At 41.1% G+C, this 24,255-nt stretch overlaps 1 protein-coding gene across 2 annotated transcripts; it reads left to right on the top strand.

Moving 5' to 3' along the window:
- Positions 1–1,490: 1,490 nt before the first annotated feature.
- LOC308159477 (dystroglycan 1-like) lies at positions 1,491–18,965 on the top strand. Of its 2 annotated transcripts, none has more exons than XM_080533272.1 (3): positions 1,491–1,640; positions 10,269–10,847; positions 15,122–18,965. In XM_080533272.1, the coding sequence occupies exons 2-3, from the start codon at positions 10,479–10,481 to the stop codon at positions 17,432–17,434; spliced, it is 2,682 nt and encodes an 893-aa protein (XP_080389398.1). In that variant the 5' UTR covers positions 1,491–1,640; positions 10,269–10,478; the 3' UTR covers positions 17,435–18,965. The 2 variants fall into 2 exon arrangements, with proteins under 2 accessions (XP_080389398.1, XP_080389399.1); XM_080533273.1 differs by lacking the exon at positions 1,491–1,640 and adding an exon at positions 2,728–3,227.
- Positions 18,966–24,255: the final 5,290 nt, after the last annotated feature.

Here is a 24,255-nt window from a genome sequence, read left to right as displayed (position 1 = left end):
ACAGATCACCAATCACACAGTCTTTGTGCACATCTATCTCTCTCTCTTTCTTTCTCTCTCTCTCTTTCTCTCTCTCTCTCTCTCTTTCTCCATCTCTCTTTTCCTCTCTCTCTCTCTCTCTCTCTCTCTCTCTCTCTCACATGCAGGCGGGTGAACACAGTCAGTGATTCTGATGACTTCAGATGACTGATCTCTGAACTGTTACAAACTGGTTATTTTTCTCTGTCTTGAAATCCCATGTATGCCCATGAAGAGTTTCTTTAGCCTTGGCCCTTTTATCATTGTGAGTATTCAATCAATTTATGGTCAGTGCTTTTCATGTAATGTGTGACTAGGTTTTGAGTGTTTTCTGGCAGCACAAGGATCACAAACTAGTATTGTTAACTGTTTTCAACACTGTAACTAGATGCTATTTGTTAGCACTCTATTAATGACAAGAAAATGTATTTTTTTGTTTTGCATTCGAAGTTTGAATCTGTCTCTACAATACATAGATGTGAGATATGTGCTGTCAACGCTTCAAGATATGCTGTCAGTCTTGAACATGTCATTCTGTCTCTCAAATGTTTCCCTTCCTTTTTTATGCAGTGTTCCCGATAGAGCTTATGTCCTATTTTAAGAACATAATAATGTGCTGGCTAATATATCCAGCAACTCTTGCTATATAAAGTAAAAATGGCCCTTCCAAACTAATACATGTCAGTGTCTCTGTATGAAAAAGGAGAGGGTAGTCCAGGACAGCCCTGTTTCTGTAATCAGGGGTTAAATCAAGAGGTTAAAGTTGAAATGGAGGACAGTTTGCAACTTTAAACAGAGGATGTCGATATGAAAGTAATAATAATAACTTGTGTTTTCTTCACAATGACTCTTTGGTAATGTTACATCTATCTATGCACAGTGAATGGCACCCAATGAACAGTGAACAGGATGGGATTATAGTTCAGGTGACTTGGAAGTGTCAGTGTGAATCAGAGGATTTTACCTTTTGAACCTTAGAAGATAGACACACGTTTCAACAGCCACGTGTTTGCATCATATGACCTATGAAAGCAGTGTTCACTCTACCAAGAACTGTTTTTCTGAGATTGCATGTATTGATCAAATTGCGCAGCATGCATGTTATCCTCGGTCAAAGAAAATACAGATAAACCAAGAGGGATATTATGAATCAATAAACAAGTTGTTTTGTGGCTATAGTTCTGTTGAGTTTTATAAGACCACTTAGGTAACCACAATGGAATGTATGCATATTGCATGAAATGACAGTGCAGTCTCAGGCACTGACAAAACTAAGCTTTGAGAATAGGCATGCCCTTTGTACCATTTACTTAGCAATCAATATTTCAACATCTTTTATTTAACAACAACCACAGGCCTGACCATAAGGTTAACCGTTGGAATTAAACCATTAACCTGTTTCTCGGAATGATCTTAAGAACCTCATAGGAGCCAACGGACCCACAGGTGGATCCGAAGTGATATAAAGAGCTTACCTCGATCAATTCTCTTCATCGATATCACATTTTTTTCACAACTTTGCATGCTATACGATGCCACCATTTATTTTCCGGCACAAGTACTAATAAGACCCTGGAGTGCTGATTCCTAGATGATTTGGGCTTCGTCATCAGGTTTCCAAGGTGATATTCACTGTAAAAGCTGTTGTTTTTTTAGGCGGAGACAGAATTTGAGATGTTTTATAATGTTCTAGCTCTATTTACTCTGACACAGTAACATAGCTTTTGATTCTGACACTTCTACAGCCACCCCACGGGTGTTAGCTTTCATTTGATAACAAGATCATTATGAAGGCCCTTGTGATTGTGGAGATATTCTATATTCACTGTGGGCATGTCATTTCGAGCAGAAAACCAGAAAAATGAGGTGGATAAGATCTGGATATTATTAACTGACCCACAGGCTGTTTCATGACAAGCGTTTTGAAAATAAACCCACACAAGTAATGTAGCTGTAACTGGCATAAACAATACCACTTGGGATGGTGGTACCACTATTCCGTTGGTCTTGACTTAATCTTTGGCTTTAACCATGTTGACACTTGGATGTACATTTGTTTTGTTTTTATCAAAATAGGACTCAATCAAAGTGAACAAGTCTCTTAGGTCAACATCTCTGCACTTACTGTACAATCAAAAGCAACATGGAAAAGTGATGCCTTTACTTTTGTATAACTTATATTGAGTATTTAAAAAGTGTGAATGGAGTAGGCCACATGCTTTGAACCCTGTTACCAAACGTTAGCAGCACATTTCATTTAAAATCTGGTAAAAGTAAAAGTACAACTTATTGGTGCTTGTAAAAAGTATTTATATATTAATAATTGGTTATGGCGGATGTTGTAAATAAACATGTGCGCTTAAAACAGTCAAGGACTATGTGAAACAAATGTACTCAATATACAATCTAATTCTGCTAATAATGTTATAACATGTGATAGTTACAGAATGTTATAATAATAGCATATTAACACAGGCTACATTCGTATATAATTCATATTGGTATTAGATCTACAAAATCAGAATTATTTTAAACGGAATTAATGTATCCAAGCAGCGTAATGTATAAGAACAGTTTGTATTTCACAAGACACTTGTGTTTCGGAGTTGTTAAGGAACGAACAGGCCTATTTGTAACTTTCACCTGTGCCTTCTATCAAAATAATCTAATCTGAAACAGTATGTATTTCACAGTACATTTCATGTTACATTTTTTTTTTTAAACGAGAACAGGCCTATTTGTAACTTTCACCTGTGCCTTCTATCAAAATAAATCTAATCTGAAACAGTATGTATTTCACAGTACATTTCATGTTACAAGTTTTTTTAAACGAGAACAGGCCTATTTGTAACTTTCACCTGTGCACTGAGAGTGTGAAAGGGGGCGGAGTCACGCACAGGGAGACAGATGATGGCACAACCTGAAGATCTCCAATGGGATAGAGCAGCGAAGGAGGAGACTCACAGCGGCGACCCTTTTCAGCTGACTTGCGTTGTTGAACCGTATGTTTAGATATACATTAACAACCCAGCAGGTAGTGGTTACTGCCCTGAGAGTCCCGGCGTTTCCTCTGCTTTTTTTTGTTACATCGAAGGCAGGTAAAACGATGGATACGTATTGAGTTTAATCGCGGTTTCCTCTTCACAACGATGAGAAAGTGAAAGGCAAGAGAGCCGACATATTATTCCAACATTAGCTTGGCTAACAAGGTCAGTTTGATTTTTCCATTCCCTCTTTCTCGAAATAATGACTTAACCGATACAGTACCTCTTTTCTTTAAAAAAAAAAAACCTTTAAAAAAACGGTTTCATTTCATAGCGTTATCATTTATTTCCTAACATTGTTAATCGCTTTCTTTCATCACCATCCATTCTTAAAGATTGGCCAATTCGATTAGTCTTGGCTGTGCTGCATCTTCTCCGTGGAAGGTTAACAACAGTGGTCATTCTTTTGGTCGTCGTCGACATCTTCAACATAATGGATGGAAACGGGAAATAGATCGGGGGCAAACACAGTCAGTATGTTGCGAACTAAATCAATGTATTTGTATGAACAGCATATCTTAACTTGCGTTGGGCAAAAGGGGTTAAGATGTTGTCTGTGGTGAGCTAGTTAGCAGCCAGCTAACATAGGAGGACCGCCTAGGACAGAACAGGTGCACCTCTCAGTGGATGTGTCGATGGCGTCGGCTGGGGCCGGTTATCAAGCCATTTCTGTAATGTTTTCTGCTAAAATAGAACCCAAAGTATTTGTCAAAACACAATTTCTTCAAACGACGAAATGCTTACTCTCTAATAGACGCTTAAAAGTGCTTATTGTTTTTTCGAACGGGCCCTGTTCTGTGTTTAGCTGTAAGCTAACGCGCTAGCAACTGGAATCGGAACTCTCATAGGCCCGTCGTGCACTTGAATCGCAGAGAATTTCAATGTTCGTGCAGCGCAGGTTTGCTTAGAAGATGAATATTGAATTGCTCGTTTGTAATGGTGTGAACATTGATGGCTGACATGATTGTCATTGCATTCGTTGACGGGAATTGCATGCTTAGTTTATTCTTTTAAGCGCGCATATTTGTGCATGTAGCCGAGGAAAGAGCGTCCATTTGTTTGAACCAGGTTTTAGCTTTGCTGGTTCAACTATTACGCTTCATCAACATCGATTAATTGGCTATTATTGGCTAATCTGTTAAACGAGTTAATGAAAACCATTGGAGTTCCAACATCATTTGTCACTGCCACAGACATGTTGACTTAACAGCTTTTTCGCTTTTGCCATTTATTGACGAAATCAAATGCTGCTTAGTCAGTGTGACTTCAATCACAGCAATAATTTATGCTACATTTCTTTTGACTGTAGCTAGCTTTGTGGCTATAAGGCCAGAGCCATAAGCATAGGCGGCTACAAATACAGTAATATTATATTCTAATAAATAGCACTGGCTATAACTGTTACCCCTATAATGAAGTTGTAATCTACAGTTCTATTACTGTGGTTGGACCCCATACCAGAAGTGAGCTGACGACCAGTTGAGTTTGCCTTGATATTTTTGTCCAACCTTTTCCCCTATCTTCGTTTTGGATATTATGCAATGGGTTGGGGTCTGGGGACCACAGAGGGAACATCATATCATCTAGCTATTCAGATTCCAAGGCAAGCTCGCAAGTTGGTGCTGTGGATATGTTTAATATTCAGCTCATGTGCTATCCAGTGGCTGCTTTGGTGGATGTGGGATACGTCAATTCAATTTGCTCTGAATGCCACTGTGCATTTGAGCCCTAATGATTTTTGATAGTTTTAGATTATTTCCCACTGTAATGTTCAGACACAGATCTGGAGGCTGGAATGACACACACAATTCAATTTAAAAGGCTTTATTACGTGTGGGAACTTCATGGGAGCATGCATTTTAGCCAGCATGGTTTTGGTGATAGAAATCTTAGCATGGGCGTGCTAGGCCTGAAACTATCTTTCTCAAGATACTAGATTTGACGTTGACTTTCTATCTATGTTCTGCCCCCTGTTGTTCACACTCAGCCAAATAAGTGTTGGACAGACTTCTTGATGTTGTTATTGCATGTGACTTGTGTGAGAAGTGGGGTAATCTGTAAGATAGTTGTATAGTAATGAACTAATGATGACTCAGAAAATAACAGAATACCAAACGGTGCAACTTGGTGACACTTAATAATCTTTAGGCCTAGGCCTACCAATTTACAAAGTAAGTTAGCCTAGGCCTAGTAGTCTATGTCTTGGGATGTTATTAATTTGAAGAGGTGCATTGTACCGTACGTGGTCCTGTGTGTTTTTTTCCTTGGATGTGGAGCACCTGTTGTTAAACAGATATGCCAGCCTTGTTTTAGGCTCTTGGCTAACTAAGGCTTCCAACTATGTCAAAGGTCTGCCTTCTAATGCCTTCTAGCTTAATACAGATCCAGCAGTTAGCCTAGGTTATTTGCCGTGGAAAATGTGCCTTTGTTTTTAGCAGGAGAACAGACAGACAGACTTGAGACAGATTAAAATGGACTCAACACTCAACTCCTTTGTAATATAGGCTTTTCTCTTTGTGTTTATTTTTGATTGCATCACATGTCACTTTGTAGGTCTAGCGATGTAGCCTATAAAATACTTGTTTGTTTTACAAAATGGCCTTTGAAATACATTCTTAGTTTGAACACATGATCGAATCATGTTCAGAAAATGGGAACATGATAGAATCTAGGCCACAGTGTGTAGACTCTCTTTGATGCACATTGTAGCACAGACGCTTTTAGCCTGTGGACCAGAGCGAGCTGCACAGGCTATTAGTTTAATAAAATACACTGTTTTATGTTAACATTCATGTTACGGTTGGTTAATTGTTGGTGATCTTGCATTCAAGTGGAGTGAACTGAATAGGATGGTTCAGTCTTAACAGTTTATCAGTCAGTTTTATCATTCTCAGTCAGTTTTATCATTCTATTTCTTAGCCAGCCTATAATATATGTTGGCCTACCACTGCAGGTTTGCTGACTTGGCCTTGTGTCTCTCAAGAAGGCAGCTTTAGAAAGCTGTAGAGAATGTGACTGTCGTGGTTTCCATTCAGACTCCTGAGTCAGAGAGGTGTGCTGTCCCACGGTGTAAAACTTGGTTAACAGGGAAGGTGTCATCATACCGTCTCGTGTTTGGTGGGGTCAGGATGACTAAACTAGGTCAAACAGTGTTGGTACAGTCACTGCTTGTACTTGTAGTTGAGGTAGGCCTAGTCCTTACACCTCTATGAAGGGTGGGTGAAAACCAAACACCCAAGAGCATAGCCATCTACTGGTCAAACAAATGGTTAACTTTCTTTTTACGATAGTAGGCTTGGGCCTAGTTGAGGAGTTGAACTAAGAAGAACAGTGGATTTAAAAACGATCCAATGTTTCAAATACGGCTACATACAGTAAATAAATGGGAAACGTCATGTAGACTGTGGCCCCATAGCTCCACAAGCTATTAGTTGAATAACATACAAAATCTTTTTTTATGTTAACATGTTAGTTTTGTTTTTTATTTATTTCTTGTGTTCTTGCAAGTAGTGTGAACTGAATTGGATGGTTCAGTCTATTTTGATCTTTCGAGTCTACTTTTCATCCTAAAAAGAAAGATAACCATTTGTTTGACCACTAGATGGCTATGTTCTTGGGTATTGGTTTTAGAGCTGTAAGGACCAGCTAAACTTATTACAAACAGTGACTCTACCAACACTCTATACTAACCTGAGTTTAGTCATCCTGACCCCACCAAATATATATATAATACTGCTGAATAAACCGTGCATTTGAGAAAGTGTGGTTTCTGCATCCAGGGTGCCGTGATGTTGGATCACACAGATTTAAGGTACCCCATCCTTGTTGCTTAATTGAACATTCCGGCTCAGCCAGCTGGTGTTCTAGTCATAACAATTCCCTTTAATGGCAGAAACACCCCAGCATAGCACTGGTAATGGTGTGCCTCCTGTAAGATAACGCAAGTGTTTCCCACAGAATTTTTTTAAACTGTGGTTTGTGGACCCTCTAATTGCGCTTCTCCACTACAATCCCGTACCGTACCAGAACCTGTGCTCCCGCTTTGTTTTGCTTTCTCCACTGCCAACTGATTTGAGTGTGCAAATGCTGCTTTTTGCACTCTTTTTGATACTCTTCTCTCTGATCACGGATGAGCGGTGGTATTTTCACTATATTGGGAATTTACATGGTGAAATGCATTGTTAGACATGGCTATGTCATCATGATTACAAAGATGCCACTTGAAATGCATGAAACCCAAGTTTATTCATTTATTTCGTACATACACGTTCACCTAGTATTTGACTGCCTGTAGGCCAGTCATGAATGGTCCCAGTATTGTAGCTTCAGACGGAACAATTTGGTTGTTATTGTGCTTGCTGTACCAAGCCCACAATATGTTATTGCTCATATTTATTTAAATCCTGTTCTTTTACCAACTGCTAAGACCACAATATAGTAAGCTAGTTACTTTAGCTAGCTCAATATATTGGCCCCCCAAATCTTTTTACAACTTGTTTAGAAATTGTTACAATGTTTCTGTTGAACCCCGCAGTAAAGGTATCTAATTAACGTAATGTAGCTAGCGAACAGAAGTGGGGTTAAAACGTCAGATTGATAAACTGGACACATTTTGGGAATATATATGGTTACTTTCTCGCCTGAAAACATATACAAACTTAATAAAACTACATAACACTTGTAGAGCCAAAATTACAGCTTTTAGCCAATGGAGGTTTAAATTTGAGGATTTAAAATCCCCACTGCAGGCCGGTGTGAAATGCATTCTGGGAGGCAGGTCTGTTGTGCATAATGGAGAAGCGTTTCTGAGAATGCGGTATGGTTAATGCGTGCCGTCCTGTACTGTCCCGGTCTGGTCAATGGAGAAGCACCATAAGGTCTTATCGATAGTGCTAAATATGATGGTGATTATGGATAGTGCTAAATCGTATGGGCCTACAGTAGATGCAGTGAGAATCCCTTGCATCATTCATGTAAAAAATCGTGTCACTCGCGTGTCAAAATATTTTCAGCTCGTTATGGATCATCACAGTCTAGGTAATTCATGGGAAACACTGCGTTATGAATGTGGAAGGTGTAGAAGTAAGACATTTAGCGGTTTCACCTCCTTATGATATATACATTTAATAAAATCGCAACAACTTTCAGCTTTCCATTCCCCTCACAAATAATCAGCTCTAAACTTGGACTGCACACTTACTCACTCAATATGAGGGAAGACTCCCTTGGAAAACACTTAGCCCTAACTTTCGGCGATTTGCTGCACTTGAGATTCCCAAATCGATCGTGTGTCTGATCGTGAAAGCAATGTGATGATAGCGGTTGGCCTCTGAACAGCGTTGGCTGAGCTGTCTGATTAGTCAAGATCCTGACCCTCTTTTCTTTACACATTTCTTCATCTTTACAGCTAGGCTGAGTGATGTTGGCAGGTTTTTAAAGGGGAGAGAAAGTGCCTCCATGCGTTTGTATCGAAAGCCTCACTGGTTGCTGTGAGTCATCTGTGAGAGGTTGTGATGAAGGTAGAATGACTAGTTGTGTGTGTCAGACAGACCAAGAGTAAATCAAAGAAATGCTTAACTTAATTGGCTTTTCCAAAAGGTTGCCTTCTGCATGGTCAAACCCTCTCAAAATATCTCTCTGTCTACATGTGTCAAATACAACTGAATATACGAAGATTAGCCATATTAACACTACCATACCAACAGTCTAACCTCTGTCAAACAACTACTTTCCTGGTTAGGCCTAAGACAAATAAATGCACATTTCCTCTTTAGGGTGCTACTGTTATAGGCTGTGTCTCAATGTTTCAACTTGGTGTGTGGGTGTTCACCCATCAGTGTTAAGGAAGGAAAAGTAAATGAGAAAAGGTTGCCATTTTAGACTTTCTGGACACAGCATTGGTCTTGATGAGCTGACGTCACAGCCTAGCTGGCTGGGCATTAGAATTCCAAGCCATTGTCCGACCCTGGCCTGGCCATCTCACAGTGCTACAGGATTGGGGTTGGCTGGGGTCATCACAGTGGAGGCTCTAATTCCCACCCCCAGGGCAGCTAATTAAAACTTACAACGAAGACAAATGACCTTTTGACTCTTACACAATCTCATGAGAACTGCTATTACGAAAACTCCATGACATGCAAAGAGCAGATCACTGAGAGATCAACTTACCCTCTTTACCAATGCTTAGTGCACTGAAAATGTATTGCAGTTTCTGAATAGCAGGTTATTCTTTTGTATGGTTGTATACTCCTATGGACTGTGTTCACTTTTGAGACCGTAGTGAAAGCACTCTATTTGTGCATTTGTTAACAGGTATCCCACTGCGTTTTCAGTACACTACTGCTTAGGGCTGCACGATATATCGTTATCGTATCGTCATCGCGATGTTCGCATGCGCAATATGAATATTGTGAAAGGCAATAATATTGACGATATAAAACTCCCCCAGCATGTACAGCTCAGTCAATCAAAACATACGTTTTTACGCTTTCCCTAAACGTACAGCCAACAGTCTGTTGTAAAAATACCCGGGATCTAGCAGCGTCTTCGGGGTTCGGGCTCGCGCAAACAAATCCGGTGAATGTTTTACTAGGTCCGGGCAAGTAAAATTACTGTCGTTACTGTCGAACCCAGTTTTTTTGCACTAATGTTGTGTAACTGTACATATTTATACTGTTTTAGAGATGCTGCCTTGCACTGTTGTCCAAGCACTTGCACTCAGACTTGAGTATGTTTAACATGGTGTTCATGTTGACGCATTTGACGGTGGTCTGTTCTGAGCAATACAATTGCACTTTTCCACGTCCATTTGGTATTATGCTGTTAGTTTTTTTGAAGATTGCTTATTTTTCATTGTTTCTACATTTAAAACTAGTAATATCGTACTAATATCGATATCGAGATATCTGGCATAAATATCGTGATATGCATTTTCGTCCATATCGTGCAGCCCTACTACTGCTGTGGTAAATGTCTTATAATCCTGTTATTAAGGTGTTATAACCCAGTTCAGAAAGTGTAAAATGTGTTAAGTTTTATGCTCTTCCTCAATATTGTGTAAAAACACATCAACTTCACATTATTCAAATTAAGTAGGCTAATAGATGTCTTTTATGTGGGCAATGGTTCATGAGTTAAGCCTAGTCATTGAAATCCAATATCATAATCGTCAACGTGTTGATTTTTTTTTCTTCTTCTTTGTTTCAGTGGTTCTGTTCTTTGTTTCAACTAACATGGCCGACTAACAATCTGCCAAAGAGCTCCTCATGGATAACAGAGGAAGACGACAAAGGAAGAACACAATTAATTCTGAACACAGCTCTTAACCAGAGGATCCGACCCGCCATCGATCTATCATTTTGACTCCAGTGCATGTGGCCCTAAGTGAGGAGACGGGGAACACACAGGCTTACCACTATGCACTATAAACAGAGAGCTAGGAGCTGGGAGGCAGTGGGGGGTGCCAGGCTGCCTACTGGCAGGACTATCTCCCTGCTACTGGGGCTCCTGGTTGCCTTGGCCCATGGCAGGGTGCCTGCGGGGCAGGAGGACACCCTGAGGCAGGTGATGACCATGGATCTGGAGGCCTCCATGCACTCCTCCGTGCTCTCTGAGCTGCATGCTGCGGCGTCTGCAGTTACAGAGGGGCCCCCAACTGCTGTCCCAGAATCCCTTGCAACCACCAAAGGACCTCATACAGGCATCCCAGACACTGTTGCTGTGGTGGGCCAGGTGTTCCAGATGAGGATTCCACCCAGGCCAGCCAACGGCAGCTGTCATGTCCAGGTAAGCAGGGTTCTGGTAGGGTTCTGATTAGGGATGTCCCGATCCCATTTTTTCACTACCGATACTGATACCGATACCTGGGCTTCAGGTATCTGCGATACCGATACCGATCCGATATTAGTATTTATTGTTTTACTCCTGAATAATAACAAATACTTCCCCAGTATATAGTCCACAGCAACAGTTGGCTATTAAAGACTGCCAGCCTTTATTCAAGCAACAAAAACAGTACTCTGAAGTACTCAGTGACCAACTGGTTAAAACAATTTAAACTGCAGCATTCAGCATTGTAGAAAAAAAAAAGAGTTACTGTCTGATTTCTAGTTTTAGTGCCTTCAGGTTTTTATTCTATTTATCTTCTCTTACAAATGGCAAATCAATTATAGGACCCTTTTTAAAAGTGTAGCCCGCTGGTGAGACCAGAAACCAGTCGCAGAATCGAAGGAGTGTCAACAATATCTGCTTTTCGTTTTTTGTACCCAGTCCATATAATAAAAAACTGTTTAACCATCACTAAATACTTATAATCTGTGGATTGGATTAACTGTTCTCGTTTGTCGGAGGCTACTGGTAAGTGATAATGACTTGTAAACATACTCTCGTTTTAGGACGTGTTCAAAAGCAAGAACTGTGTGTTCATCTAGTTAAGATGGGAGTGGAGGTGAGGGAGCTGATGAACTGGGGCTGGGCTCCCAGAGAGGCAGCGCTAAACTGAAAACAGACGCGCAAACGGATGCATTCAGAATGTAGTTATGTGTTTTTAGCATGTCCATGTTCTCAGCATGTTGTGATGATATAAAAACGCAGTTAGATGTTCCTAGCGATGTACCACTGTTAGCCGCTAGCAGCGTTTGTTGTTGTGGTTTGGTCAGAGTCACTTTTCTCCTGTCCCATTCCCATTCGGTGCACCAACATTCAAATACTCGTGTGGTCTTGAATTTCTTTCCGATTTCAATGTATGACGCATTATTTGAAAGCTTACCCTATGTAAATAACCGAAAAATTACTTAAGCAAATGGTTTATGATTTCACCAGCTAGCATCATGACATTGTCAGACTCATTACACACAGGTAGTAAACTCTCCTGCATGTGACCACAGACTACTGTTGTCATCACGTGAGTGACACGCCAGATCGCGCACGCGGATCGGTGCCTATTTTTTTTCTGGTGCGATCTGCGATCCAGCATTCAGGACCAATATCGCAGCGATATCCGATATCAATATCGGATCGGGACATCCCTAGTTCTGATGTCCCTGAACAGACATTATTTTCTTTAAAGGTGCGTGTGAGTGTGGTTGTCCCACACATATAAATACTGAAATGTATGCACTCACTGCAATGTAAGTCGCTTTGGATAAAAGCGTCAGCTAAATGGAATATATTCTTACATATTGTGTATAAATACTAGGGATGCAACGGTTTCGGTTTTATATTGAACCGTACGGTTCGCCTTCCACAGTTCAATACACTAGTGAACCGTTGGCGGTTTTCGGTTTATGCTGCGTTTCATTCAAAGTCAAAGGTCGAGTTAGTCTGGAACGCAGTTGCTTCTTGTTCAAATGTTTGTTGTCGAGCGGAGTTGAGAACATGGCAACAGTTTGAGGAAGCCCCGGATTGCGGGATTGGGGTCATTCATTCCGGTTTTGGCATTGAATACAGCAATGATGGAACAAAAACAGTGAACAGAAACGTGTGTCGCAGAAATGCTTTTTAGATTATACAATATACCAGTCATATTCTGTGACGTGTCTAAATGTTAAAGTTCCATAAGTATAAGCAAAATAAAGTAAAGTAACAGTTTGTAAATAAATAGTAGCATTTTCTTTTCTCCTTACGGACAAAACATGTACCGAAACCGTGACCCAAAAACCGAGGTTCATACCGAACCGAACATTGTAATTGACAGACTGACCAATAACATGTGTAAACAATTAGGCTTATAACTAACAAACTATATTTATATATATTGCATATTTCAAACATGTACTGCACATAAAGGATTATGATTTGGCCTTTTACCTAGGTTACCCAAATCTGTATTGATTGCATAGGGCTCTAGGACCAACCTTTTGTTCAGTGAAATATGAATTCTATATAATGGAATGTGACTATATAATGGAAAAATACATTACATTTACGATGTACTGAGAAATTTGGTCCATTGAATACATTATCCAATATATCTTTGGTGATGTAGATGATGTGTGTAGTACTGTGTTTGTTCACATGATGTCATACTGTACATCTGTAAATGTAATAGAACGTTCAACATGGTGCCTGTTTTCCTCTCTACCTCTTTTTTAAAATAATTTGTGACCAACCGCTTATTGTGATATGTCATGTTCTACTGCTTTGGTCCGCATATCAGGATCTGATGTAATGATCGGACTTTTCTTTTGAAAAATGTGAATACATTTCCGCGTTGTTGAAAATCAATGTCACATCGATAGTCAACTAACACAGCTTGTTTTGTGAGCCTGCTAATAATGTAAAGTAGTGTTAAAGTTAACTAGGTAGCATTGGGGATTACTCACCAAATCCATTGCGTTGCAGTATTTTGGTTTGACTAGCGAGTTTGTGTTGTGATTCTCAACAACATTAAAACATAGTTCTGTGTTTCAAAAGAAAAGCCTGAACATTTTGATTGATTGCCGATATGCGGACCAAAAGCCTAGAACGTGTCACTTATTGTACGTACTCCAGCCAGTGGTGAAATAACACTGTGAGGAATTTACCTTGCAAAAAATAGCTAGTTCTCAAAATCTCTCTCTGGAATTGGGAACAGTTATTACTGCTGAACAGAAAATGGCCTTCGGTCTGTGTGCGGTTAGAGAACGAAGGAGACAAAGCTTTTTGGGGCAGCATTGTAGTCCTATTCAATAGGCTTAACTTTACGTAACCCGTCACTCAACCGCTTTTTTATTCCGTATACCTCCCCTCCTCTACTTTCCGGTTCATGTAGGCCTAGACACTTAGTTTTTTACTGTATGATAATGAACTTAGGGTAAGCTGTGTCATTCTTTCACTGAAATATATTTCTTTCACAGTATGTAGCTAGCTTTTTAATGATATTTGAAATGCTTTGGAATATGCATAATATGCCTCAGTGTGCTTCTGTTCACCGTATCATTGTTGATTGAAGTTGACTGTGCTGCAATTTGTTCCACCCAAGCTTTATGATTGAGATGGGATTCTTTTTGGCCTGTTTGAGGCCTGTATGATTTGAAATGATATCCTGTCACATTGTAATGCCTAAGATGGAGATGACTCATTCTGAGCTGCTTGCTCGTTTTCTATCAGCCAGTGAATGAAAAAAAAAAACTTAAACGATTCTATTGGGCATCCTTATCAGGGATATCTGAACCTGTCTTACGGCCTACAGTGCCCTACATAAATATTTGAAAGCAGAAGCATTTTGTCTTCTTTTAGCTCTATACTATACTCAACTAACAGTTTGGATTTGAAATCAAACAATTAGGCCTACGGGATCAAAGTAGTTTCAGCGTTATTTCATTGTTAGTTTTTTTCAGATTGGGTTCGTCCTTTAGAAAGTACTTCTTAAAAAAAAAATAAAAAAAATAAACATACTCTCTCCCTAAAGTACTCATGTTTAGCATTTGGTCGACAATCCTTTGCATGCAATAGCTGCCTGGTCAAACGCACAGTTGTAGTCTTCCTTCCAGCCTGTTTGTGATTGCTGATCTCACCAGTGCATTCTTTCTTTCTTAATGATGTTACAAACTGTTGATTTGGATAAGTAAGGGTTTGGCTATGTCTCTGATTGATATTTTAGCCTCATAATGGCTTCCTTGACTTTCATTGATGTCTCGTTGGTCCTCATGTTGACAGTCACCAATAGACTCCAAAGGCAAATGCAAAGCATAGAATCAATACTAGACATTGACAGCTCGCTTATTCCTGCACAAATGATGTGACTGAACACACTTGACTAACTAGAAACATCTGTCAACCCAATTTTTCAATACCTTTGGTGGGACTATGTGTAAAAGGGTCGTCATTTCTAAATTGTGAGACCAGAAAAAATAATTAAATCTGAGAATCTGTACTTAAACCTCAGAGTAATTGTTTGATTTTAAATCCAAACTGTTGGGAGTATAGAACTAAAGGCACTTCTGGAGGGCGCTGTATTATAATTTCTTAAAAAGAAACCGTACAGTACCTCCTCTATCAAACACTCTCCTTTCTGCCATTTAATGGTATGAACAGTAACTCACTCCATGTCCCTAAACTATTCTTTCTTCCTCTCCTAGGTAACTGATATGGGCAAGGAGAGCTTGCCCTCGTGGCTGCACTGGGACAGCGAGGGCTGCATCCTTCGAGGCTTGGCACTGGAGCAGGACAAAGGTGTCCACCATATCTCTGTTTATGCACCAGAGGACACAAGCAGCAGAGTCGCCCATAGCCCTGAGGTTTTCTCCATAGAAGTCTACCCAGAGGAGCGAGTTGACACTGAGCCTGCCCTACTTGCTCTCCAGTCCCTGGCCAGCAACCTCCAGCCCTTCACCTGTGGCAGCGATCAGCCCGTCACTGTCCTCACCATCATCCTTGACGCGGACCTTACCAAGATGGATGCCGAGCAGAGAGTCACCCTGCTGGCCAGCATGAGGAAGTTCTCTGGTGTTTCCCTGGAGCACATGAGGGTGGTCCCTGTTGTCAACAACCGTCTGTTCGACATGTCTGCCTTCATGGCCGGACCTGGTAACGCCAAGAAGGTGGTGGAGAACGGGGCCCTGTTGTCATGGAAGCTAGGCTGCGCCCTAGACCAGACCAATATTCCAGACATCAGCAGTGTCCAATCCCCAGCCAAGGACGGGACCATGTCTGCCAAGCTGGGCTACCCGGTGGTGGGTTGGCATATTGTTAACAAGAAGCCCCATGTGATGAAAAGAGTCAGGAGGCAGCTATACAACACCCCCACCCCTGTGCCCTCCCTCCTCCCCCCAACCAACCACCCTGAGCCCCCTCTGCGTATTATTCCCACCCCCACATCCCCTTCCATTGCCCCAGCCACCGACCACTCTGCCCCCCCTGTCCGAGGCCCTTTGCCTCTACCAGTGAAGCCCACTATCCGGGTCAGAGATCAGATAGCCCATACTCCTGCTTTAGGGCCTCCCCAGCCAACTAGAGTCCTTGGAACCACTAGTACCATCCCCATCCAGCCTACCATGACCCGGCCTGTGGTTGAGGAGGCCACAGCTTTGCCTACCCCACCAACCACCACTAGGAGGCCCAAGCCAGCCACCACCAAGAAACCAAGGGGTGGCAAGCCCAAGTCCTCCACTGCAGCTCCCAGGGAACCTAAGACCACCACGGCTAAGCCACCCAGACGCACCACCCCTCTCTCTCAGGCTCCTGACTATACCAATGCAAAGCCTGTGATACGCAACGCCATCGATGAGGTGAATGCATGGGTGGGGACCTACTTTGAGGTTAAGATTCCTCCAGATACCTTTTACGACACAGAGGATGGTACCACAGACAAGCTGCGTTTGACCCTGAGGAAGAACCATAATGAGATGGTGAATGAAACCTCCTGGATCCAGTTCAACAGCACCATCCAGCTCCTGTATGGGCTCCCTGAGCAGCAGCACCAGGGGAAACATGAGTACTTCATGCTCGCCACTGACAAGGGTGGCATGAGCACTATAGATGCCTTTGAGGTTCGTGTCAACCATTGGTCAGCCAATGACAAACCCTCTGTCGTGTTTACCGCTCGTTTCCATGGCGACCCCAAGACGCTGAACAATGACATCCACAAGAAGATCCTCCTGACCAAGAAGCTGGCCTACGCGCTTGGCGACCGCAACAGCAGCACCGTCACCCTGAGGAACATCACCAAGGGCTCCATCGTGGTGGAGTGGACCAACAACAGCCTCCAGCAGAACCCCTGCCCCAAAGACCAGATCGCAGTCCTCGCAAATAGGATCTCCGACCCCCAGGGCAGGCCCAAACCGGCCTTCACCAAAGCCTTGGAGCCAGACTTCAAGCCCATCAACATCTCCATCCGCGGCACCAACACGTGCCAGAACTACATGTTTGTGCCCCCGGAAGACGTGAGCATCCCTGAACCTCCTGCGGTCACTGCTTTGGCCGGCACGGGTCGCAGCACCAGTGACGATGTCTACTTGCACACGGTCATCCCAGCTGTGGTGGTGGCAGCACTGTTGCTGATAGCCGGTGTCATTGCCATGGTCTGCTACCGTAAGAAGCGCAGGGGGAAGCTCACCATTGAGGAGCAGGCCACGTTCATCAAGAAAGGGGTCCCCATCATCTTCGCTGATGAGTTGGATGACTCCAAGTCACCCCCATCCTCCAGTATCCCCCTCATCCTTCAGGAGGAAAAGCCCCCTCTGCCCCCTCCAGAGTACCCCAACATGTCAGGCCCCCACAGCACCCTGCTCAACCAGGACTTGCTAGACGAGTACTCCATCTATCAGGATGAGGACCCCAACGCGCCCCCCTACCAGCCCCCTCCACCTTTCACTGTCCCCATAGAGGGCAAAGGGTCTCGTCCCAAGAACATGACATCGTACAGGTCGCCACCTCCCTACGTGCCTCCCTAATGCTTACAGGAGCCTTCGGTTTTGGTAGGAGGACCGTTGGTGATGGTTGTTTGTATGAAAACAATTAAAGGAGTGAATTGACATATGTAACCCGGGAGAGGAGCAGGCAACCATACCCATATAAGTGACCATTATGGATAACGTAATGGTACTGTAAAAGTCTATTGGCACACGACAACCGGACAGAAAGTTTGTAACTCCAGCGCTCTTTCATTTGTTGTCCTTCATAGCTCTCTGCTTTTCGACTCTTACATAATAATCTTTTTTTTTTAATCTGTATTTGCCAAGAAGAATCATTTTTATCTTCGAAGATGTACTGTTTCTATTGTATAGAAAATAATAAAGAAGTGGGAGAGATGACAGGCTGCAGGGCCTTGGAGCAAATGTCACCATGACAACAGACTTGAGGCTTACATTCACAAAGTCAATCTTTATACCAGTTCAGTATATTTCTTTTGTCTGTCTTTGGGCCACATTTACTAAGACTTTACACCTGTTATCTGTAGAGGGGACAAAAAGCCAAACTAAAAGCATGAAACCATATTTTATTTACACATAACCTTCAGTTAGTATCCTTCCTTAATCTTTGTAATTTCTTGTTCTCTCATGTTTTATTGCCTCTTGACAGTAACAGGTGCAAACACTTGGTAAACCCAGCCCTTTTAACTGGCGGTCTAAAAAGGACACGATTATTTTTTGATTCCGTTAACACCACATGACTGAAAGATCCTCTGCTACTTGATCAATAAGGACAGCATTCGACCAATCACACCTGTTGTAAATGTTACAAAACAAGAATAATAATGATGACATTTTCAGTGTATTAACATGTTGCTGATTTCACACCTGAAACAAGATTTCTTGATTCTGAGTTTGCCAAGATAATGTTGTGGGTCAAAGCAAGCATCGTGGGGTGACCACCATAATGCAGGGTCAATGAGACGCTATGGTTAGCAGCAGGAGATGGTGGCGAAACGTTAACAAGGTCGATCTACTTTCTTACATTTTAGGCGATAGTTGGTTTCGTGGCGTGAGGGGGATGTATGGTACTGTATTATCACTGCTCTGCCTCTCTGCTGCTGCACTGTATCTTTGGTGTGCTGCCTGTCATTATCAGTTCAGACAAGACATGGGGACAAGTATATGTACATAATGGTGTGCCTGTGAAACTGAAGAACTCGATCAAGTTAGTGTTTTATCAGTAGAGTTAGTGGGGGGTGGGGCGGGGTGGGGGGGAAATCCTTTTATTTTTTAATTGTTTGTCTAGATTTATGATCATGCTGTCATGAACAAAAACAACTTAATAGTTTGTTGGTGGACAAAAAGAGTTGACTTGCCCATCACTGAAAATATTGCATCCTGTAAAGAAATATGATGGGGAAGAACAAGACCACAAGTGAATAATGTATGTTTCATATCTGATATCACCATAAGGAAAAATGGTTGAAAAAAAATCTAATGTTTTTACTGAATTTTTGATACAGTCTTAAATTGTTTTATGGAAATATATTAATAAAGATGTACTACTATTTGTAACGCCTCAGAGACCTGTATTTTCCCTTTCTTAAGCTATTCATTTGTTTGTTAAATCTAATAATGCTGCTATTGAGTTTAACTTATCCCATGCTACCCCTTCCTCCGTGGACATTTTCTCCCTGTCTATGTAGTACTCTTCCTATGATAAGATCGTATAGAGTTGATTTCTAATCTGTCTTTATAAGATAAAGCTTTTTCCTCATGTGTCTGTACTTCGAGCGAGTTTAGGGCTTGAGAGAAGACATTTTCTTTGCACATGTCATAGAATACCAGCCAGTCTATACTGTATGTATGTGATCTGATCTGTATACCTCTAACTCTTGATTTAATCAGCTGCATAGATAATTTTTGAAAATAAATAATATTGATTTATTTTTTATTATATAATCTCAGCAACAATGACTAACACCACCTAACCTAACTATAGTGCCTCTGAGCTGAATCAAGAGTGGAGTGCGTGTGTGTTTATATTCTACTCATAAATACATGAGTGCTACTTTACAGTTCATATTCATGTAAATGGAATGTTCCTATTCATAGCTAGGTATTGTTGCACATCCTAAATGGGAACAGTTGTACATTTATAGAATGCAAATAGAATTCCTCTCAGAATTGTGACAGATGTGTGCTTGTGTAGTAGATAAGAGGCAGTCAGAGCTGTATAAAAACACTCTTGGATAACTAGGCCTATGTCAAGCTTATGCGTAAATAATACTGCCAGCACTCTCAAATAGAAAAATAAATTATGGTTTAATGCATAATAAGCAGTCACTGTGGATGTCTTTCAGCATCAAGCGTGTGTAAAACTGCTGAAGAAGACCTGACACCAAAACGCGTCCACAGTGACTATGCTGATTATGCATTAAACCGATGTTTATTTTTCTATTTGATAGTCCTGGCCTTATTACTTACTTATTGGATCAACCCTAGGCTGTACGGCACCCAAAGACGCTTTAATCAGAACTGAACTGTATTTAGAGTCGAGCACATCTTTTCCTTAGTTTCTAATCAAGCTTACCCCTTTTCCAGGATTATAATTAACATTCTGGGTCTTTTGTACCCGTAACATTATGCCATCCTCTTATGAGAAACCTCAGTGACCCTGTTGATGTCCATATTACATTATTCATGGTGAGCGAAAAGGTCTTTGCGTTTTACAAGCTGCACTGGTTAAGTGCAAGTCCAATGACTGAATGATAGATTAAGGCCACTGGTAACCCTTCAGCTGCTGTTTACAGGGTGCCCCTACTGTACAAGGCACAGAGAGGATGTAGACGCATCACCAATGTCTTCTGCCTACAGTATGACTCATTGTGAGGTGGGCATTTTCTTGATTATTCAGTTATTCCTGATTTTCTGACCCAAGGAAAAATCAAGAATACTGTGTCAGACTTGTATCAGACAGTGTAATCAAAATGAACCAATTGCCTGTTGTCGTCGTCCCCCTCTCTGTGTTTTGCTCATCTCATCCTTGATTACAGTGCTTGTCTGAATATCCAATACAAATAAAATGACGTACATCAGGCTCCTGGCGGGTGGTTGCCTCAGATGTATTTCCCATTACCGGTACATGCTATGCACTTAAGTTATAGACATGACGGTGTTGTAGATTAATGTATCGGAACAAAATCATGTGTATTGTGAGAAACTCCTGATAGCCATGCTATTCTAACAGCAGTACCGGTACTCCCACAGCCTATTGGTATGTGGGCTGCTGCTTTTACTGCGCTTTTAGTTCATACTGTACTGTACCTCTTCCTCAGAGTTATATATTTAGAACAATGACTAACCACTAACTTTGGGATTCCTAAATCGGAGAGCTTTTGTTATGATGGGTTACTTCAAGTAGGTCAAAAGCAATTTTATTAGCAGCTGGTGACACGTTGCAGACCCACGCCTCATTGACAATCAGCCATTTTCAGCACAAATGTCTGGTTCTTTCCATAATCTGTTGTCCTTTAGAGCCACAATGTCTGTGCAATAACTCGTCCCAATGTCCTCACAACAACAGTACCAGTTGATGGAGTGTGCGCTTCCTGATTTGCTCCATGATACAGTGATCCATGATATAGTGTGAAAATGTCTAGTCTCTGTGCAAATGTCTTATCTGTCATCCACAGAATTCTAGTGTGCTCTGATTGAATCGTGGTGTGATACAAACCCAATTTGTAGCGTGTATACCGCCTATGTGATATCGCGCTGTGACCTTGATATGGACATAATACGAGAATTCATCTCTGCTTTTGTAACGCTGTCAGTGAGTGTCTGACATGTCTTATGATCTGGTGGGTTATTATGCGAGTCTCTTTTCATGCATCACCACTCCAGAACCCACACGCATCCACCTTCTTATTTTGATGCTCAGTTTGCACTCTCATGAGAACACATCACATGTGGAATCAAGTGATTTCTACCCCCCGTTAACTCAGTTTACTTTACTGCTGCTCCCACTCTGGCAGATGGTATACAGTGCTGTGTCCTAAAGGCACGTCTCTACAGGGAACACACTTACCCTGAAATACCTCTGATTGAAGTCCTCTGATTAATGCAAGCTCATCTCTCGCACTTTCCATCTCTCTCTCACACACTTTCTCTCCCTCTCTCTAATTATTTGCAATTATTTATTAAGTAGGCCTAATAGATGAGATTACAATTGTATCATGTAATTTGCAATGATTAATCAAAGTGAACACCAGATACAGTACTGTAAATAGCAAATTCTAAGATAAAGTGTAACCAATTATTTTCTATTAAGCAGTGCCATAATGAGATAATGAAATACAGTAACAAGTGTCTTCACATTTCTCATACAGAACAAGTGGTTTGATTCAACATTACTGTGTACTTCATGGTGTAGTCTTGGGTGTAGCTATGAAATGTGGTATCTACAGTATGAAAGACGTACTCCTGTATATCATCGCCGGAGGAGCAGGGTTCGTCTGACTTGCTGTGCAGCACTGTGCTGTAAATGCAGCAGGGTTGATGGGAGATTGTGTCAAAACTTGGGAGATGAGGTTTTTCATGCACCGCCACCCTCCTCTTCATCAAAACCCCTGCACTCATTAATAATGTACTGGGAATGAAGGTTAATGTATGTGATGAAATATGTATGAGTTTTATGAGAACCTAGGCAGAGCTGACCTTTCAGTTGTCTATGCCTTTGATGCAGTGCTCCTGGCAGATTGGGTTGGCCAGGCTCTACTCTGAAACCACCATCTCTGTCTGCCTAGGTGGCATCACCGCCCGTGGCATGACAACATATGGAACTGCATTGGGCACAGTGCATAGAGATGCCATGCTAGTAGTGTATCATACAGATATTGAGAGATGAAATAAGAATAAAGTCAAAGAGACAGTTTAGACACATCTCTAACTCACAGTGACTCCCAGATATACTGTAGTCAGATAGGATGTTTAAGAGGCAGGATTGGCAGTGTGTCAGTCATTTTCGGGAACGTAACACATGCTCATCAACTACATGGTGACACAAGGGCAACCTCTCCCGGCGAGAAGGATCATTATTTCTAAAATATACGAATTATCTACTTCACTAATGAGCTACTTCATTGATAGCTGGTTGAGGCTGTTTAACCAATGTGATAATTAGAATTGCAGATAATGAGGAGGCTTGTGTGGTGATCTGTATAATGTGATGTGGTCGGTATAATGTAGTTGAGGCCAGAGTTCAAACTTTTGTTGACCTTTACCCTCATAATGTCAGAGATGGATGTACCAGTGCATGTCCAATGATAATAATAATTAAAAAACTCTACTAGTGATCTGGTGACTTCTCTGTGACCCAGAATCCATTTTCCACCCTGGCTTGATGACACAGTACAGCTATTCCTGCTTGGTAAGAGGACTAGCTTTCTTGTCTTTCCACATTGTGTTATGTCTTATGAACTACTTGCTTTTATTATGGTTTTATTTCAGAAATTTGTTTTAAAACAATATTCAATCATATTCTATTATTTGATATTCAATAGTGCATGATGTTTAGGATATCGCATTAGTAGAGAAACAACTCTGACTTGTCAGCTCTATACATTAGGCATATAGGCTACTGTAATGAAAAGTTATTGACATTGCCCATTTTTTAATATGCCCCTATGGTTTTCTGCTTAAAATGCATTTTTTATGGAACAGATTTATTAGCCCATTAATCATGAAAACTGATAACCTTCAGGTGAGCTGAGAAAGATTTCACAGAAAAACATAAAGATGACAAGAAAGAGGAGGAGAAAGAAGAAAAGGCAGAAGAACAAGAAGAACAAGAAGGAAGATCCATTAAAGTTTCAGTGAAGAAAAGTTGCACTGTGACTGAGTTCTTTCGATTGATTTTACTTCCCAACTCTCTCCTACTTTGAGGTAGTGTAGTGCCATCTAGTGAGAAATACAGGTACTGCGTATACTGCAACCACTGTTTTGCCTTGTACACTGGGATGTGTGAGAATGCTGTGTAAATGTTATTTGTGCAATGATGTTCACTGTAATTTGTATTGTATTTATATTAGATCATAATGGATTGTGTGTATTCATGTGATGGTGCAGCAGGGTAGAATAAAGTTGATCTTACTTTATAAGAACAGTAGACCTGTTTTAAAGATACACAACGGAATCCATTGTTATTAAGAAAAATTAAGTGCAACATAATAAACCATGCACAGAGAGGGAGGGGGGAGGCAGAGAGGGAGGCAAGGCAAGTTTATTTGTATATCACATTTCATACAACAGGGGCAATTCAAAGTGCTTTACATACAGCATTTTAAAAAAATACAGCAAGAGGAGGGTAATAAGAAAATAAAAATGACAAAAATAGAAATTGATTTGATAAGATAATAGTTAATGGATAAGAAGACATAGATAGGGGTGTTAGTGTTTAATCATAACTGCTGCAAAACATGAAGGTTTTTAGCTTAGTTTTAAATATGTTTAGGGTTTGGGCCTGTTGCGACACTGTGTTTTGTTTTCACTCTTGGAATGATTAGCTGATTAGTCTCTCAGCTGATCTTAGGGGCCTTGCTGGAATATAGGGTGGGAGGAGATCTGATATGTATTTTGGCCCAAGTCCATTTTGTGATTTGTATGCAATTAAGGTCATGTTCTCACATGAAAATCTGAATCATGAGCCGGAGCAAGTGGATGAGATTGCAACATTGTTGCATAAATTATTTCTCTGATTTGCGTTCTCACAGCCCTTTATGTAACATAAACATAACATACACAATCGAAGCAACAGACGTGGTAATTGATTGGTCAGATACATTTAAAATTGCCCTCTTATC

This window comes from Nansenia antarctica (assembly GCF_963989245.1).
Source record: "Nansenia antarctica genome assembly, chromosome: 6".
Lineage (NCBI taxonomy): Eukaryota > Metazoa > Chordata > Actinopteri > Argentiniformes > Microstomatidae > Nansenia > Nansenia antarctica.
This window is presented reverse-complemented; position numbering and strand designations above follow the sequence as displayed.

Coding starts and splice junctions, on each gene's coding strand:
- LOC308159477 (XM_080533272.1), top strand. CDS start 10,479: ATGCACTATAAACAGAGAGCTAGGAGCTGGGAGGCAGTGGGGGGTGCC. Junction 10,848..15,121: donor ACGGCAGCTGTCATGTCCAG/GTAAGCAGGGTT, acceptor TTCCTCTCCTAG/GTAACTGATATGGGCAAGGA.